At 38.1% G+C, this 17,984-nt stretch overlaps 1 protein-coding gene across 1 annotated transcript in view; it reads left to right on the forward strand.

Annotated features, from left to right (window-relative positions):
* Nucleotides 1–17,984, forward strand: part of Spef2 (sperm flagellar 2) — a 170,175-nt gene that overhangs the window by 118,775 nt on the left and 33,416 nt on the right. Inside the window, 3 exon segments of the mRNA XM_028895063.2 lie at nucleotides 4,661–4,841; nucleotides 13,336–13,489; nucleotides 14,997–15,125. Of these exon segments, the coding sequence (XP_028750896.1) occupies nucleotides 4,661–4,841; nucleotides 13,336–13,489; nucleotides 14,997–15,125 (464 nt within the window).

The following is a 17,984-nucleotide window of genomic DNA, read 5'->3' on the forward strand; positions in this document are numbered from 1 at the left end:
AATATAGTAAATTTCTTATAGATATAATAGATGAGTTCAGGGGAGGAAGGGCAATATCTCAGACTCTGAGATGTAAGATATGGAGAAAATGGCGTCTTGAAAGGGTAGGGCAAGGGGAAAGGTAGTGATCCCTGTGGTGTAGTTTCCAGCCATTAACCACGAAGATCTAATTTTACCTAATTTTATGTGTCTCAAAGCACTTGAAAACAGAATTTGAAATCATTTAGGAGTAAATGTGTTATTTGAAAATAAGTTTAAAATTTAGGAAAACTTAAAACAGTATTTCCTAGTGATCTTTAAACAAAACACGAGAAAATAGAATAATCTTGGTATGAAGATGGAAGTACAAGCAGAAGTTAGATTTATAAAATGGTATGCAGACACTGAATGCTGTGTTTCAACCTCCAAGCACATGAGTTATGTATTTTATATTTAAAGGAAGCCTCTTTGCCTAGATGTTTGCTCAGTCAACATAGGTGTAGGAGCTGTGTAAGCAAAGTATAGCATAATGAATATACTTTTGAAACCAGATTGGTCTAGTTTAAATCCTGAGTCTGTCACTTACTAACTGTATGTAAGTGGGTTAAGATAACTCGCCTGTCTGACAAGTCACTGTATCTCGATGTAAGCCTCAATTTTCATTCTTGTAAAAGCAAGGTTGTTGTGAAAATTTACAGAAAATAGAATCTGCAAAATATATGGGATCATGTCTGGAAACTGAAACACTTAAAATCTAGTCCTCAAACAGTTAATAAAGGGTGGCCTCTTTTGTTGTTGGATAATAGATAATAGTTTGCTCTTGCTTATATGCAATATTTTAATTGTGAGTATTGCATGTTCTCACTTTGTTAATCCCTCTCTTGTTCCAAAAATAATTTAAGATGGCATTGCCACATAGGTTATGCAATGATCCAAAGCCCATTTCTTCACTCATATTCTTTCATCTAATGTTATATTTCTGTCAAGCCCATATATATACAAGAATACACAAAAGGATGAGCATGCACCCTCTTCCTCTCCCACATAAAAGAAAAACATTGAACATGCTGCTAAGAAAACTTTTAAATTAGAACAATAATAAATACCAGAGGCAATAGGAACCATAAGAATCACCAAAAGAGACCAAGTTTCAGTGTCTAGAGTGGCAGTGCATTCTGTTCTTAGCACATAATGGCAAACCAGGCATAACAGGGAAGCTATTAATGTCGGCTAGTACAATAAACCCACAGAAGAACAGGCAGTTCTTATTTTTTGCAGAGCAACTTTGTACCAATCTCATCCTCAAATCACTGCTGTGGCAAAACTGTTGAAACAATCAGTCAATCAATACACCAAGCTACTCACCAACCAAATAACCACAGGCTGTAACATGTAGAAAGAAAGAAACACAGTGCTAAGCAGTTTTGCATAGTTCTTTTTACTTTATTTCTTCCAACAACCCTATAATACTGGTGGCCATATAATATTTTAAAATAGTAGTTGTGTTAGTTGATAAAGAATTATTCATGAAAACAGTCATAATAATAATGTGTTTATATTATTCCAAGAAGTGAGGCTCAGAAATTCAAGCAGCATACCTAATTTCATATCTCCTGATAGTGACAGAACTACTGTTGCTGGAGAACTTCTCTCCAGTCCACCAGCCCGCCCCACAATCCAAGTAAAAATAATCACTCAGCACTTATTTACTTTAACTGTATGCTACGCTTCTTGCTAGCTGTTTTATTTTAATTACCATTTTTTAATCTATATTGCACGTGGTGGTTACCAGCGTCTTCAATCTGCTTTCTGCTCTGCGTTTCTTTTTTTCTTTTCCAATTCTCCTCTCTCTTTGTCCGCTCTATTCTGCTGTCACTGATCAGTGTTTATTTATATAGACATATAAAAGCACTAAACCAAATAACACAGTGTAATTAACAAAGAAAACAGTGAAACATTTTGCATAGTTTTTTACTTTATTTCTTCCAACAACCCTATAATACTGGTTGCCATACAATATTTAAAATAGTAGTTGTGTTAGTTGATAAAGAATTATTCATGAAAACAGTAATAATAATAATGTGTTTATATTATTCCAAGAAGTAAGGCTCAGAAATTCAAGCAGCATACCTAATTTCATATCTCCTGATAGTGACAGAACTACCTATACTTATAGGCATTTTTTTCCCAATAAATGAATTCTAACCCATTTTTATCAACAACTACCTATAATTTTAAAATAGAACTATTATATATTTACCTTTGTTCTCATTTCCATATTCCCTTTCTGTTTGCATTGATTAAATTTGCTTGTAGACAATTTCACATGTTTGTAGTTCTGATTAGTATCACTCTCCACCTCTCTTATCTCCCTCACACAAAAGTCATTCTTTTCTCCCCATGAGTACAAAGACTCATGCCTGCTTAAGATGCTTAGAATAAATGAGCACTCAACCTGAAACATTACATTTGTACCATACCATCTAAGGCTCAGGAAATACTGCAGAAGGACTGAATGGAAAGGATATACAAGACAGGAGATAGAGAGGGAGGGTAGAAATACCACCATCAGGATGGATAAATATATATATTGCCAATGCAAACAAAACCCACAGGAGCTGCAGTTGCCTGTACTGGGCCTGAAAACAGACAAAGATGGGTAGGATAGGTGCTCATAACATCTTATCTTTCTGCTGAACCATTGGCAACTGATGAACTCTCAGGGGAGGATAGTCATTGTCTTTAGCTGTGAGACAAACAGTAAGCCTCTTAAACTTCCAAACCTGTGGCCACACAAATAGATGATCCTGGTTTAAGTTAGTGGGTCATAAACCCAAAGTCTTCTTCTAAGTGATATGCCATGACTGCTGTCCTGCAAAGCAAAGTGTTGTGCTGTGTGAAGTGTCTAGAGATGGTCACACACACACACACACACACACACACACACACACACACACACACTTCATGTGAACTTATTGGAACTTGAATGGCTTTGATTTAGCATTAATTGGATATTAAGATATAATTCAATGTGTAAGTACATTTTCAATGTATTGCCTTTATAGTTATGTTAGATCATCAGAATTCCAAGTGCCGAGTCATAGATACTGTTTTTCTGCTGTGAGGATATTCCATGACCAAAGAAACTCTTGTAAAAAGAAAGCATCTAATTGGAAACTTGATTACAATTTTAGAGGGTTAGTTCATGATCATCCTTGGGGGGAAGCAGACAGGCATGGCACTGGAGAAGTAGCTGAGAGATTGACACCCTGATCTGTAGGAAGCAAGGAGAAAGAGTGAAACACTGGGCCTGGCATGGGTTTTTGCAACCTCAAAGACCACCTCCAGTGACTCACCTCCTCCAACAAAACCATACGTACTCCAACAACCAAGGCCACAACTCCTAATCTTCCCCAAACAGTTCAGCAACTAAGGATTAAGCATTCAAATATATGAACCTATGGCGGTATTCTCATTCTAACCATTGCACACTGTGAAAATCAAAGTGTTAAGTTCAAGAAATCTCATCTTATGCTTCCAAACAAGAGCAAGCTAGTTGTTTTCTGGAGTTCATAATTATCTTTTTAAATCCCTGTTCCAAACCCCTGCTTCTTGCCTCTATAAAAACAAATGTTATGCCTTCTGTTGATCCTGACTCTCTTGTTACAATTTCAACCAAGTCATCTTTGAAGTTACTCTTTTTCAATTCCTTCTCCAAACTTAAAGCCCTTTATATATTTTTTTTTCACCAGAGGATAACCCCAATTACAATAAACACTCTACCCTAGGTCTCTCTTTGTACTTGAGTTAACCCCTGAGATGCTAGGATCAACGATAGTATATTCTCAGAAACTGTTCTAAAATCTCCACTTAAGGAAGGAATACTCTTTTTTTTTTTTTTTTTTTTTTTTTTTTTTTTCGAGACAGGTTTCTCTGTGTAGCTTTGCGCCTTTCTGGACTCACTTGGTAGTCAGGCTGCCTCGACTCACAGAGATCCACCTGGCTCTGCCTCCCGAGTGCTGGGATTAAAGGCGTGCGCCACCATCGCCCGGCATGGAAGGAATACTCTTAAGAGAAGATGGAGAACAAGCTTCACTCTTAATGTTTTGCCACAGCGCTTGTTGAAGAGAAAACCCTCACTATCCATGAATAAGAAAGGAGAGGACTTCTGAACCTTCACCTTGGCAACCACACAAACATCATCACGGCTGTTTAACAGCCACAGTCAGATTTGTGTTAGTCCAATTTTCATGTCAAGATGCCAAGTGATATTGACCATCTTGAATAAGTTTCATTAGGTTTACTTTTCCAATATTAATTTACCCTCATGAGAAGATGTGCCCTGGAAATATGACCAAAAATATGGGACATTTTGGGGGTCTTTCTTCATAATCACTGTTATCCGATCTGCCTCTTTTAATTATTAAGAACTAAATCTGAAAAAGTCTTGTTGTTGCTTGCTGTGAGTTTTCTATTATTAGCAAGATTTTGTAGACAACATAAATGTGATTAATATAGCATTTTCCAATCATAGCCCTTCAAAATAATTCTTCCAGGAAAACTTTGGAAATATGAATTAAAGCAATACAACAAAAAGGTACAAACTAACACTGTCATAAAAATAGAATTCTGTTCAATGAAAACCTTATGTTTCTTTGGTTTGCTTTTTTTTTCTCCAAAGAATTCCTCTAGTTCCTCGAATATCCACTTCTCCTGAAAATGTTACCATCAAACCAAAGGTGAAAGCATTATTGAAGGGCAAGATTGATCCATCACTAGAAGGTTTGGAAGCTAACTTTGAGGTAGATGAGAAGATTGTAATAGACACTTGGCAGCAGGCTTCCATGGCCATCTCCCACATGGTAAGCAGTACCTGCAGTTGCATTTCTTGTCAGTAACCCTTCTGTTTAAGTGGCATGGTTGGTAACGTGGTACAAGTACAACATTTATATGGTAGTCACAATCATGGTATAAAAATGCATGGCTTTCAGGAATTACCATTAAAGGGATTATTGGGAAATTTTCTTCCCCTGAAAGAAATAGGAAGTTAAAAGATATAGTCAACAAGTCTTTAAAAATCATGAAAGAAGTCAGACAATACATAAATTCATTTTAGTGTGGGCTTAGGTTGCAAATGCAGAAGCCTACATGTCAAGAGAATGTTAAGGAGGAAGGGCAACATGGCGGCAGTACGGAAACCACACCCTTGTTGACTGGGACATGTGCTACCCTGTGCTGGCCAACTTTGTCATGGAACAACGAGGTCCAGCATGGCCAGATTTTTATTTCCTAGAAAAAAAAAAAATTTAACGTTTTGCTCTTGGTGGTGTTTTTTTATTTGTTTGTTTTTATTATGTGATACTACTGATTTTAGTTTCAGTGAGTGAAATACAATTCTTAGAAGTACTTTACAAAGTCATGAAAGAAAACACAAAGCCCAATTAGCCCATCGACTTCCCAACTCCAACCTGTCTGCTTGTTATTTTCTCTAAATCAAAATAGGGTAAGTATTATTATCTTTTTACAGTGGAGAACTAAAGTCTAGAAAGGTAGACAGCCTACTGCTTGGTTTCTGTTCTACCCACTTGGCTTTTATTTTCCTTTTGTGCCAAGCATTCTTTGATTTTACTGAAGTACACCATCTAATCAGAAAACAGTATCAACCTTCCCAAAGGTCTTTTGAAAGACTTGGAAGAGGAGCCTGCATCATAATCTCACAGTAGGAGGTCCTCCTTAACTTCCCTTGTGGTTTTCTTTGACCTTACCACAAAACAACAAGGTCTTTCTCCCCATCTTTCTTTTGTTCTCATCTCTTTTTTTTTTTTTCTCTCACAGTGATCTCAAACTCCTCTCTTGTCATATTTGTTTTAAAGAACCTTTAAATGTGGATGTTGCCCACATTAAAAAAAAAATCCATGAAATGTAATTAATTGTCTAGCTTCACAGACTCAGTAAAGCATTACTCATGACACCAGTACACAGAGAGAAGTGGAACAATGTGTGAAGGCATGTGGCTGCTAGGTCTCCCCAGCTCCTTCCAAACCTTAGCCCTCTTAAGAAAACCATCCCCTTGCCTTTTCAATCAACCTTTTCTGACCCAAGTCTGTAACTGCTAAATGATATATTGTATTTGTGCCTGCCTTTGAGTTTTAATGCAATGTACCTTTTGTCGTGTGTGTGTGTGTGTGTGTGTGTGTGTGTGTGTGTGTGTGTGTTTATTTTTTAGGGCATTATTCTTTAGAGTAGTCTCATATTCTTGAGTGTGGTTGTGTTCTGTTCATTTTCTTTGTTATGTGGCGTTCTGTTAAATGATTGTATCACAATTTAGTTAACCGAGCTGCTACAGACCCACACTTGGGTTTGTGTTTTGATGCCACTGGACACAGCTACTGTGAACATTCTTACACACATCTGTTAGTACTAATGAGTATACAAAGCCTCCTTAAGACCTTGGAATATATGCTGTCATTTACACATCACTTTCCTGTGTGTGTGTGTGTGTGTGTGTGTGTGTGTGTGTATGTATTTATGTATCATTGCTTAATGTGTATATACTTTTTTGTTCATATGTAAGAATTATATAATTTACCTTTCTTGTCACATAGTATATATTTATGTTTCAAATGTGTATGAGTGTATCTACATATATAGCATTATTTAAATTTTTCCTTTTATTGTTATTACATTTGTTTTCTCTTTAAATTATTAAGAGCTGTGCTGAAACTGCACATTACTAGAATGAACCTATTCCTTTCTATCTGCAATTTGGTTGACTCTTGCCTTATGTATATTTGAGACCATGAAACCAGGCCCATGGAAAAATTAAGATGAAAAACTTTTCTAGTGAATTGTACATCTTATTTGGGAAAATCTTTACTTACAATGAACTTTTTGGAAATTACACTTGGAGATTATTTACATATATTTGTCTTTCAGTATCTCTATTTAAAAAAACTTACAGTATCATCCACTTGTTAGTTTTTGCACCTCATAAGTCAGGATGTAATGTACTCAATGACTACTCTCTTGGTGCCCCCCCCGGAATCATGTAGTAAGTTATTAACCACATTTATTATTTAGACACTCCAGGTACTATTGTTAGAATGATTGCTAAGCGAATTATTTTGTATTATTTCCAAACAAAAATAAGGAAAATTAAATAATTTAAGATACTTAATATAAAAGGAGATCAAATATGTGGAATAAATAGTAAAGAGCACATATCAAGATACTAGATTTAGATCCTAAATATATGAACATTCATATTATATTTTTTTAAAGATACAGATAAAAAGAATTACTGTTAGATTGTTTAAACAAACAAATGAACAAAGGACTAACTAGATGGCTTAGAGGGTAAAGGTACTTACTGCCAAGACTGAGAGCCTGAATTTGATCCTTCACACTTCCACAGTAGAAGAAAGAATTCACCCTATATATCATGTTTTAATTTCCACAATGGCACATACATATGCATGTTCACACACATAAACAAGCAAACAATAAATAGATGTGAATGTAATATTTTTCCATTTTTAAATTGACAGTGTAATATATTTATATAATGAACTTCAGTCATTTTCATCATCCAAGTCTCTTCTTTCATCCCTACTCCCTCTACTAGAACCAGTCTTCTTCTCAAAGAGTCTTCCTTCTAGCATCATCTCTTCCTTTTGTTTGTGGCCCAATTAGAGTGCAGTCTGAGGTAGTTGCCTGAGTGTGGGTAAGGAGCTATTCAGTGGAGCAAGGGCTGCTTATCTGTGGCTACAACAGTGAAGAAAGTGACACCCTCCTGCAACAAGCCTCATGGACCCCTCTCTCACCAACGATGCAGCACTGACTGGCCCAATCCTAGGCAAATGTTGTGTAATTAACCACAAATGCAATGGGTGCATGAATGCAATGAGTGTGTTGTTTCCAGAAGACATCATTTTTACTGCACATCTTCAGTTCTTCCAGTCTTTCTGCTTCCTCTTCTGTGATGTTTCTGTGATGATAGGTAGGTAGATAGATAGATAAATAGAAACAAACAAACAAACAAACAAACAAAGCATGATATGGCTGTCCCTAGTGCCACTACAGAACCCCAAACCTTGACTTAGAGGCCCAGAGACTCAGCCTTCCTGTATCTTGCCCTCACTAACTCTTCAACCTTGTAACTGACTGGATCAGGTCTGTTCATTTTTTCCTGTACCATTGTAGTACCATGCTTAGTGTTCTTTGCCCTCCTAAAATGTGAACCTTCTACTTGTGCTTGCTTAGACCCTCTGGAGTTTTATTTGTCTGATTTTTGTTTGTTGTCCTTACATCTAGTTCCTGCCTTGATGGTTTTTATTTCTGCGTTTTGTTTCCTGAAGCCCCTGCCCTCTATGAACCTAAGTTCTTCCTATCTTGGTAGTTTCTAATGTTCCTCCTGGTGACTTGGCTCCTAGTATTCATCGTGTGTGTGTGTGTGTGTGTGTGTGTGTGTGTGTGTGTGATTGGTATGCATGTTCACATGTCTCAGTGTGGGTATGTGCCTGCTATAGTGCTTGTGTAGTGAGTGGTCAGAGGACAACATTGGGTGTCTCCCCACATTTCACACTTCCTTTGCAACATAAGTCTCTTTGTTGTTTGCCTCTGCCTCTTACACGGATGCATACCAGGCTAACCATCTCATGACCTTCAGGGTATTCTCCTGCTTCCACCTCTGATCCCGCTACACGGAGACTACAGAGGGCCAACACTGCATCCAGCTTCCTGTCCTTTCTACAGATTCAAACTCAGGTCTTCACCCTTGCTCAACAAACACTCTATCCACTCAGCCACTGTCCTACTCCTGCTTTGTAGCTTTTAATCCTGCTAGTATTTTCCTGAATACTTAACTTGGTTCTACTACTATTCATATACCTTGATCTCGTACAATGCGCACATCAACACAATCCTGAATTATCAATAAGTCCTGAGATGCTGCTGCAGCTGCTGCCCTGCTCACAACATTAAAGTCAATAAAAAGATGACGATAGTCATGATTACCACAAAAAAAAAAACCGCAGGCACCAAGTCCCAGAGAGTGGAAAACAGGTACAAATTTACTAGGATGATCATGGATTATTTATATTGTTAATAGATGTTCAGAAGCAGAAGGGGCAGATAACACATAGTCCATTAAAATTACCCAGGAAAATACTGCATTCTCAGAGAGATGAACATACAGCCAGAGTATTAGCTGCATCTCACAATTAAACATGGTCTTCTTTGTTTTCGTGGAAAATCTGTTAGTTCTCTAAGTCTTCAATTTCTTCTCTGTAATTAAAAAAACAATTCTCAGATGATTGAAAGAAATTCAGGGAAGTAATGTATATAAAAATGTTTTAGAAACTTTAAATATAGTTCATTTGCTAGAAATGTACTTAAAATTATACATTTTCCCTTTGTACTTTGGAATGTCTCATAGCAAGTATAGGAAAAATAATCACTTAATATCATTATTATTATTATATATGAATTATATATGATTCAAGAATTTTGTGTTGCAATAGACTTCTATAAATCTAATGTTATACAATTCAAAGCAGACAAAAAATAAAAGATAGTCGTGAGTTTAGCACCCAGACCTTTGGATGATTAAACAGTGCCTTGCTAGAAAACAAACACTTAAGGGAACTTTGAGTTCCAAATAAGACAGGTGTGACTCAGAAAATGGATGTAGGCAAACAGTTCCAAATGAGATTGGTGCAATTGGAATGAACTGCACTTTAATTCAGGTTTTTTCTAAGGGGCAATTTTACCGAAGCTATTCATTTAGTGTGCTATGTTAATTTTTAGCAAAACTTTCTAATTGATAGGTATGTAATGATTTCAGAGAAGTCATATTTAACACCCACCATGTCCAAGCATTATGTTTAAAGTTCTTACCAGCTTTAGCAGCTACTTTAAAGAAAGTATTCTAAATTCTTCTAATTTTTAAAAGAGATCTGGAGGTCTTTGAGAGAAGTGGACAAGAAAAATGCTAAGGATAATCATTACTTTCATCATCATCGTCATCATCATCAACATCACAAGTTTGTTGCCAAAGAGATAAGTTTCCTTCCAATTTTAAAGGAAATTGCTAACTTACACTATTTTGTAAGAACAAATAAAAAAAAAAAAAAAAAAAACAAATTACTTGCAGTTTAATGGGGGGTGTTAACAAGCAAGGTTTCAACTTTACCAAGAACATGAAAGTACAGTAGATAACATGAAATTCATGTTTATCAAAAGATCGTCTCGGGGTGTGGGGGAAACAAGCCAACCAAACTGGCTTGTTCTATATAGCTTTTCTGGATATCCCAAGTGCTAGTGCTCTTGACAGATCCTGCTGCAGCATCTTACAATTTTAAAATAAAGACCAATTAGTTAAGAAACATTGTCCTCCATAAGTACAGCACATGTACCTAAAGTTATGGAGAGCACAAACAGGTCTGGGGGCATGAAAGCCCATTAGGGTGACAAGGCTTAACACCCATGGAATAGTTGGGGACAGCTACATTCTGGGCCATGAGCATAAAGTGTGTCAGGAATCTGTAAAGGCAGAAACTTACTGGCCTTTTTGCAAACAAGATTGCAAATACCTTTGAGGGAAATATATCTTGTCCATATTTCCATACATCTCCTTTACTCCTCTTCATTTTCCTCATTCTATTAATCTCAGAAATCCTATCAGATCTGAACCTCACAAATGTTTATATAAATATGTATAGTCTTATTGATTCTCATTCCCTGACCTCCAAAATGCATATGTGTTTTATATAGTCCTTTGAGCTCTTTTTCTGAGTTCCCATAAATGATATTAACTGCTCCAATGTCAGATAAACTTAGTTCTTAGTTCTTAGTTCTATTATTTCTAAAAACAGAAAAGACCTGAGTAGCACAGTCCTTAGATAGAGATTTTCTATAGCTAGCTAGCTAGAAAGATGGATAGCTAGGCAGACAGACAGAGACAGACAGAGGATAGATAAATAGATTTTTATATGTAAATATATTCTTAAATTTTAAATTCATAAACAGTTAATTGTATATATATATATATATATATGCTTATAATTTGATGTTTTGCTACTGATAGACTTCCATCTGACTAAAATATTTTACCCTTTAACATTTTTCTCTACACCCTATCCACATTCAACCACTGATAACCACCATTCAGCTCTACACTTCAGTAAATTCAGTGTGTAAGTGTGTGTGTGTGTATGTGTGTGTGTGTGTGTGTATGTGTGTGTGGTGTGGTGTGTGTATGTGTGTGTGTGTGTATGTGTGTGTGAGAGAGAGAGAGAGAGAGAGAGAGAGAGAATATAGTATTTAATGTCCTGTGCTTATTAATAATGTCTTCTGGGTTTATTTATGTAGTCCTGAGACAAGGCTTTCTATGATCTAAAGTTTATAGCAAATCTTAAAAGAGAGAGGAGGTAAAGAGGCCCCTGTAAAGCTCTGTATCGCCTCAGTGTGAGGATGTCATTTCCCCATTCTGTGACCAGCATAGAGTGATAATATAGCCATAATCCAGACATTCATGAGAGTGAGAGAGGGATTAACTATAACAGAGACACTTGGAAAATCACTGTGTAGAAGAAGCTAGAGACTATGAGGTCAGCCAGTGGCAAATATCTTCATAAACAATGAATCTTCTGGGAGGGTGTCCAGAAGTGGAATGGAAGTAGAAGATTGAAGGATTTATGATTCACTGATGTAGGACATGCATTTTCCCAGAACTGGCTAGAGGGACATGAAAATTTTATCTATACTGCACAGACCTAAGATATAAACAAACATGCTTTTGCAATATGACAACTTCATAGGACAATATTCAGTTAGGATTAAAATGTAAAATAAATAAATAAAATCTCCACAGAGGGTCAACTATGAAATAAAGTTTAAAGAAAATGTGCTGGTTATTTTTCTGTCAGTCTGACACAAGGTAGAGTCATCTGGAAAGGGGGAAAGCATCATTTTGGGAATTGTCTTTATCAGATTGTCCTGTAGACAAGCCTGTGGGAACTTTTCTTGATTAGTAATTGGTATGAGGTGGCATGGCCCAAGGCAGGTGGTCCTGGCTTGGTTAAGAAAGGAGGCTGAGCAAGGCATGGGGAGCAGAGTGGTAAGCAGTGTCCCCCTGGAGTTCCTGACTCTATGCCTGATGGAGATCCTATTTTGCCTTTCATTAATGATGGATTGCCATTGGGAGGTGCAAACCAAATAAACCTTTTCCTCTCCAGGTTGCTCTTGGTCATGGTATTTATCACAGCAGTAGAAAGCAATCTAGAACAGAAATGGATATAGTCAAGAATGCTTTTCTTAGACTCCATGAGATAACAGGATCTTGGAAGATGATCCAATGCTAAATTCATAGAGGTGGTGTTAATCCCCCAGATTCAAGGAAGAAGATCACTGATCCAAATCATGGCCAAACTAATTAAAGCAAGCTTTTTTTTTTTATTTGTGTACACAGGCTGTCTCTCCCTAAGGTGAGGTTCAAGAGATCACCTTTGGACATGGGGAAGATGGAGGCTTTTATAGTTTCAGGAGTAGGGGGTTTCCAGATAGAATATTTGGCAGACAAAGAGCCTAGGTTATAGAAGCACAGCATAGACATAGCAAGTCAGTCATAACAACCTCCTGAAACAAAGACATGATTGCGAGGTGGTCATAACAAGGAGGCTATAACAAGCTTTTGAAGCAGAGGCAAGGTTGCCTTTCGTGGAATAGGCAGCACAGAACCATTTGTGGACAAGGTTACAGGTGGGGCATAGCCCAATCCTTGAGAAACAGATTTAATCGTAAACAGGAATGAAGTTAGTTTTTACAGTAAGATGGCTTTCAAGCCTAAGATGGAGGCAGGCTGGTTTATCAGTAGAGACAGAACTAAATGAACGTGTGCAAAACCCTACATTTACCAGCTTAGAGTTCAAAATGAGTGCACATAAAAATGCATTGCTAGCTAGGCAATGGTGGTGAATGCTTGTAAATCCCAGCACTCAGGAGACAGAGGCAGGCAGATCTGTGTGAGTGCAAGGCCAGCCTGATCTACAAAGCAAGTTCCAGGACAGCCAGAGCTGTTACACAGAGAAACCCCGGTCTTGAAAAAACAAAAACAAACAAACAAACAAACTGCATGGCCATCAGGGATTAACTGGATGAGAGCTCCTTTTAAACAGGGGACTAGCATTTGGGGCTAGATCAGCCAATCATAGAGAACTGTGTGCTTCTCAAAGTGTGATAACACGGGCCTCATCATTCACAGAAGAATGAAGCTCCCATGAGATCTAAGTGAGTAAATCCAAGAGGTTAGCATATTTGGTGAACATCCTCCTAACTGAGATACTGCTATCCTGACAGGTGGCTGCTGAAATCCATCAAAGGCACATAGAAGAAGAAAAAGAAACGCCTCCAGTGGATTCCAAAGAAAAGTCTCCTCAGTCGGGTACAAATAAAAAAGCCAAGAAGGAGAAGGAGGCACCCAAGAAGAAAAAGGCAGAAAAGAAAGGAAAAGGTATTCATGGCACTGGGACCCGGTACCCAGGTCACTTCAAACCTCTTTGTAGTAAAGGAGCCTTTATCCAGGTGCATTCGCCTCTCAGCTGGGGTGCTAGTCATTGTTTTAAACTGTGGCTGCAGTTGGCAAACCGCTTTGCATATGAACACCACCTAATTCATTTAAGCGAATAGCAGATGTAAACAGCAGATGTGTCTCAAAGGCAGCTTTAACCATATTAGCACTTGTGACCCAAAAAACTGGGCAGAGGGGGACTGATATCTATTACAGAAGTTAAAAGGCTCTGTGTTTACAGGTCTCAGGGGCACTTGAATCTAAGCAAATTGTTCTCTATTCAAACACTCCTACCTAAAACTTTGCCTCAGACTCACGAAGAAAGAACAGGGAGAAAACAGGCTGAGAGATATCTCCCACTGACCTTAAGCAACAACTCAAATGTCACCTTTCCTCTTAGTGTTCCCATGTGGACATTTTTTTTTATTTAATCTGAGGCAAGAAAGGAAGAGTAGAAAACACATGAGGAAAGTATCGTCCACTGTATGCTTATTAAGCATCCACTGTGGGGGAAACACTTTGTGATGGATGTCAAAGACACATGGGGGGGGAGTACTGAGGATAAGTGGAGGGGTGGTGGTGACCCTTAAGCAAAGGGAAGAGACCATGCCACTTTAGTCCACCTCATATTCTAATAAGCAAAAGTTTCAGCATTTAAAAGGAACATTTTTGTTTAATGGAGTAGGTGATCAACTCCAATCTTTAATTATTCAGATGATAAAACAAATGCAGAGGTTAATCTCTCCTTCATTTGTAATCTAGACATGCATCTTTGAGTACAGCAAACAGACCCATCCACCCGCAGTTCCTTACTTCTTTCTTCACATGGTTGGAGCCCCTTGTAATTATACCCTCAAGAGTGATTGTTGAACTGTGTAGAAATCACGAACTGGGCCTGACATGACATTGCTATGGGTAGATCCCCAACAAACACCCACAAACTCTTAATTTCCAATTGGTTTATGGAGTCACTGAAACACTTGTAGATGGGCACAAATTAAAAGATAATTGATTCGGATACATATTCTTGAGCATTACTATATTTCAGCCATATCTTTTTGAAGTTATTTATTGGTCTTTTCTTGGAGAAAAAAACTTAGAACTACTTTCAGCTTTTAAAAAAATGCTTTAAGAAGTGGTAATTCTGCAGTGACTAATTTATCATTTTTTAAAATTCTGTAATCACTTCTGCATTGCTACTCACCTTTTTTTTTCTTAAGATGAGACACAGCATGTTTTGTTAGGAATGAAGACCAGGAAGTTCACAGAATTCTCAGTGAAGGGTTGTAAATACTTGGTTACCCACCCCAGAGAGCCCAAAGTTGCTTGTTCCAAAATCTCCAGCAGTTTCGGACTGTACAGATGTTGCTGTGTCATCATATTATCCAAGCGCCGTGTCTATAAACTCATTGGTTGGTAATTCACTCACCACATTTCAGTGACCTTTCAGGTAAATCATCACCCGTGGCAGAAGTCAGTCCGATCACAATATCGCCTGAAGAGCTAGCCGAAATCGAAAAGAGGAATGAACTGAAGCTCAAGATTAAGGAAGAGCATCTGGCTGCCCTACATTTGGAAGGTAGGAGGAGGAATCAAATAAGATCATGCTTTCACTAGAGAGCAAACCAGTAGCCAAATAGCCCAGACAGGGCTTCTCAGTAGTCTCAGGCTGTTTCCTTGAGAAATCAAGCAGACATACTGAAAACACACCATTCACATGGTTGTTTTCATTTGACCATACAAGGACCGGCTATTGTGCTGTTGTATGAGTTAGATGAGTCTGTATTTAATTTAACCTAATTTATCTTACTTATTTATTGAGACAATGTCTAGCTTTGAAGTCTGGCTTCAAACTTGCTATGTAGTGCTCTCTGTTCTTGAAGTACCAGTTCTACTATGTCTGTCTCCTGAATGCAAAGATTACAAACATATACCACTGTGCCTAGCTCCCTAATTAATATTGTTTAACTTATCAACAGGCTGTCAGAAATATTTAGGAAAGATAAAACGATTGTAATTCAAATTTCAAAGACTGGAAAAAAATAAATTGCAAGTTGGTATGGTTTTATGGGATTATGGTAGAAGCTGTCTAATATTGATGGTTTTATATTGCAAAAGAGTAAGTCACTTCTCTCATTAAGAAAATAAATCCTGTACTGCTCTGTGGTTAAGAGCCTTGACAGTTCTTCTGAGGGATTCAGATTAAATTCCTAGCACCCACATGGTGGTTCACAGCCATCTATAACTCCAGTTTCCAGAGGATCCAATGCATTCTTCTGACCTCTGCTGGAACCAGGCACACACGTGATATACATCCATATTAGGCAGGCAAAACACTCATACACATAAAGTTCAAAAAGTAAATGAATATTTAAAAAAGAAAAAGAAAAGAAGTTCTGGCCTAGTATGCTCTAAGAATGAGTTTTTAGGAACAAAGACCAGTCAAGAGCCTTCACATCTCCTCTAAGTTTAAGGGTTTTCCCCCTATACTTAGCAGTGACTCTGCCTATTCTCCCATGGCTCTTCTGATTGTCTTTTAGTGCAATTCAGAATGGAATTTAGAATATCAGGACTTGAGCAAAGATAGTCTATGGAAAGGAATAATTGTCAATATCCCAGGTAACAAAACCGTAATGTAAGCCAGGGCACAGAGAAGCCACCAAAATGACCCATCCATTGTTGTGGAATATTACTTTAACTATGCAAAGATGTGTAACATTTGTTTATGTTGAGGAATATTACTTTAACTATGTAAAGGTGTGTAGATGTAACCAACCGTCTTATTAAATAAGAAACACAGAACCAATGTAAAAGAGAAAGCCAAGAGATCAGAGCTCAGAGCTCTGTTACATTTGTTTTGCTGCATTTGTTTAACTATGTAAAGATGTATTGCTTTGTCTGCCTAAGGCGGCTGATGGGTCTAATAAAAAGTTGAATGGCCAATAGCTAAGCAGTAGATGGTTGTTAGGTGCAGCTGGTGGACAGAGACAATAAGTAGGAAGAGGACTATAGGCTCCAGGGAGAACCAGGGAGAAAGAGAGAGAGACACCAGCCAGCCAGACATAGAGGAAGCAGCAAAGTTGGACATACAGAATGAAGAAAGGTAAAAAGCCCAGAAGCAAAACATAGATGAAGAGAAATAGGTTAATTTAAATTATAAGAGCTAGTGGGACAAACATAAGATAAGGCTAAGCATTCATAACCAATAATGTCTCCCTGTCGTGATTTGGGGGCTGGCAGTCCGAGAAAGCCTGCTACAATCCATGGAGGAGAAGGTTTTTATTTTAGATATGAGAGAGGGATTAGCCAGAAGCCTTTGGGGGAAATCCAAAGCATCCATGACTACCACTCTGGGGCAGACTGGCAAGGGCCAGGGTGGGGGCAGGAAAAACACTTGTGGATTATAAAGAAAACCCCACAGAGCTCAGGGTTGGGGACGGAATCCTGGGAACTAGACTAGCCTGGAAGTTTAGGGTGTTGGGGGAGGTGACTTGTGGCCCAGTGGCTTTGCTATAGACCTCAGGTATGTACCAATAGGGAAGTGGCTTTTCTTGGCAGGCAGAAACCAGTTTCACAGGTCCCTGAGACATGATGAGAGGGAACTTCTGTTTTTCCACCATCAATCCTCTCTTAGAGTCAGCTTGAGCTGAGGCAAGCCTGTCATTTTGGACCAAGTCAGTAGACCTGCTCTCTTTGGGAGTGCTTGGTGTTTGCCCCTTTGATCCTAACATATAATATGGCTGTGTTGAGCCAACTAGAAGGTTTTTCAGTAGGGGAACATTAAATAAGAATGTTTCCTAGCTCTTGTTTCTGTTTGTTATTCTCCCTTCACCCCTCTACCCACTCTACCATCTGTAAATGAACGTTTCCAGTCCTGACGGCCTGTTCCCAAATACCCAGCAGCTGCTTCCAAATTACCCACAGAGGCTTGTATTAATTATAAATGCAAGCTGGGCAGTGGTAGCCCATGCCTTTAATCCCAGCACTTGGGAAGCAGAGGCAGGAGGATATCTGTGAGTTCAAAACCAGCTTGGGCTACAGAGTGAGTTCTAGGAAAGCTACACAGAGAAACCCTGTCTCAAAAAAACAAACAAACAAAAAAAATGATAAATGCTCAGACAATAGCTCAGGCATGTTGCTAACTAACTCTTACATTTAAATTAAATCATTTCTATTTATGTTTTGTCAATGGCTCATGACTTGTTAGTTCATTTTCTACACATCCTGCCTGCTTGGTGGCTAGCCAGTATCTCTTTTGACTATGCCCTCCTTCCCATCATTCTCAATTTGGCTTTCCTGCTCAGCTACTGACCTGTCAGCTTTTTATTAACCAATGAGAGTAATACATAATCACAGTGTAGAAAAGGATTGTTCCACAGAAACCACCACCTACTCCCATAATCCAGTGGGAAAATCAGAAATGACCTGAACCCAGGGA

This window comes from Peromyscus leucopus, chromosome 11 (assembly GCF_004664715.2).
Source record: "Peromyscus leucopus breed LL Stock chromosome 11, UCI_PerLeu_2.1, whole genome shotgun sequence".
NCBI lineage: Eukaryota > Metazoa > Chordata > Mammalia > Rodentia > Cricetidae > Peromyscus > Peromyscus leucopus.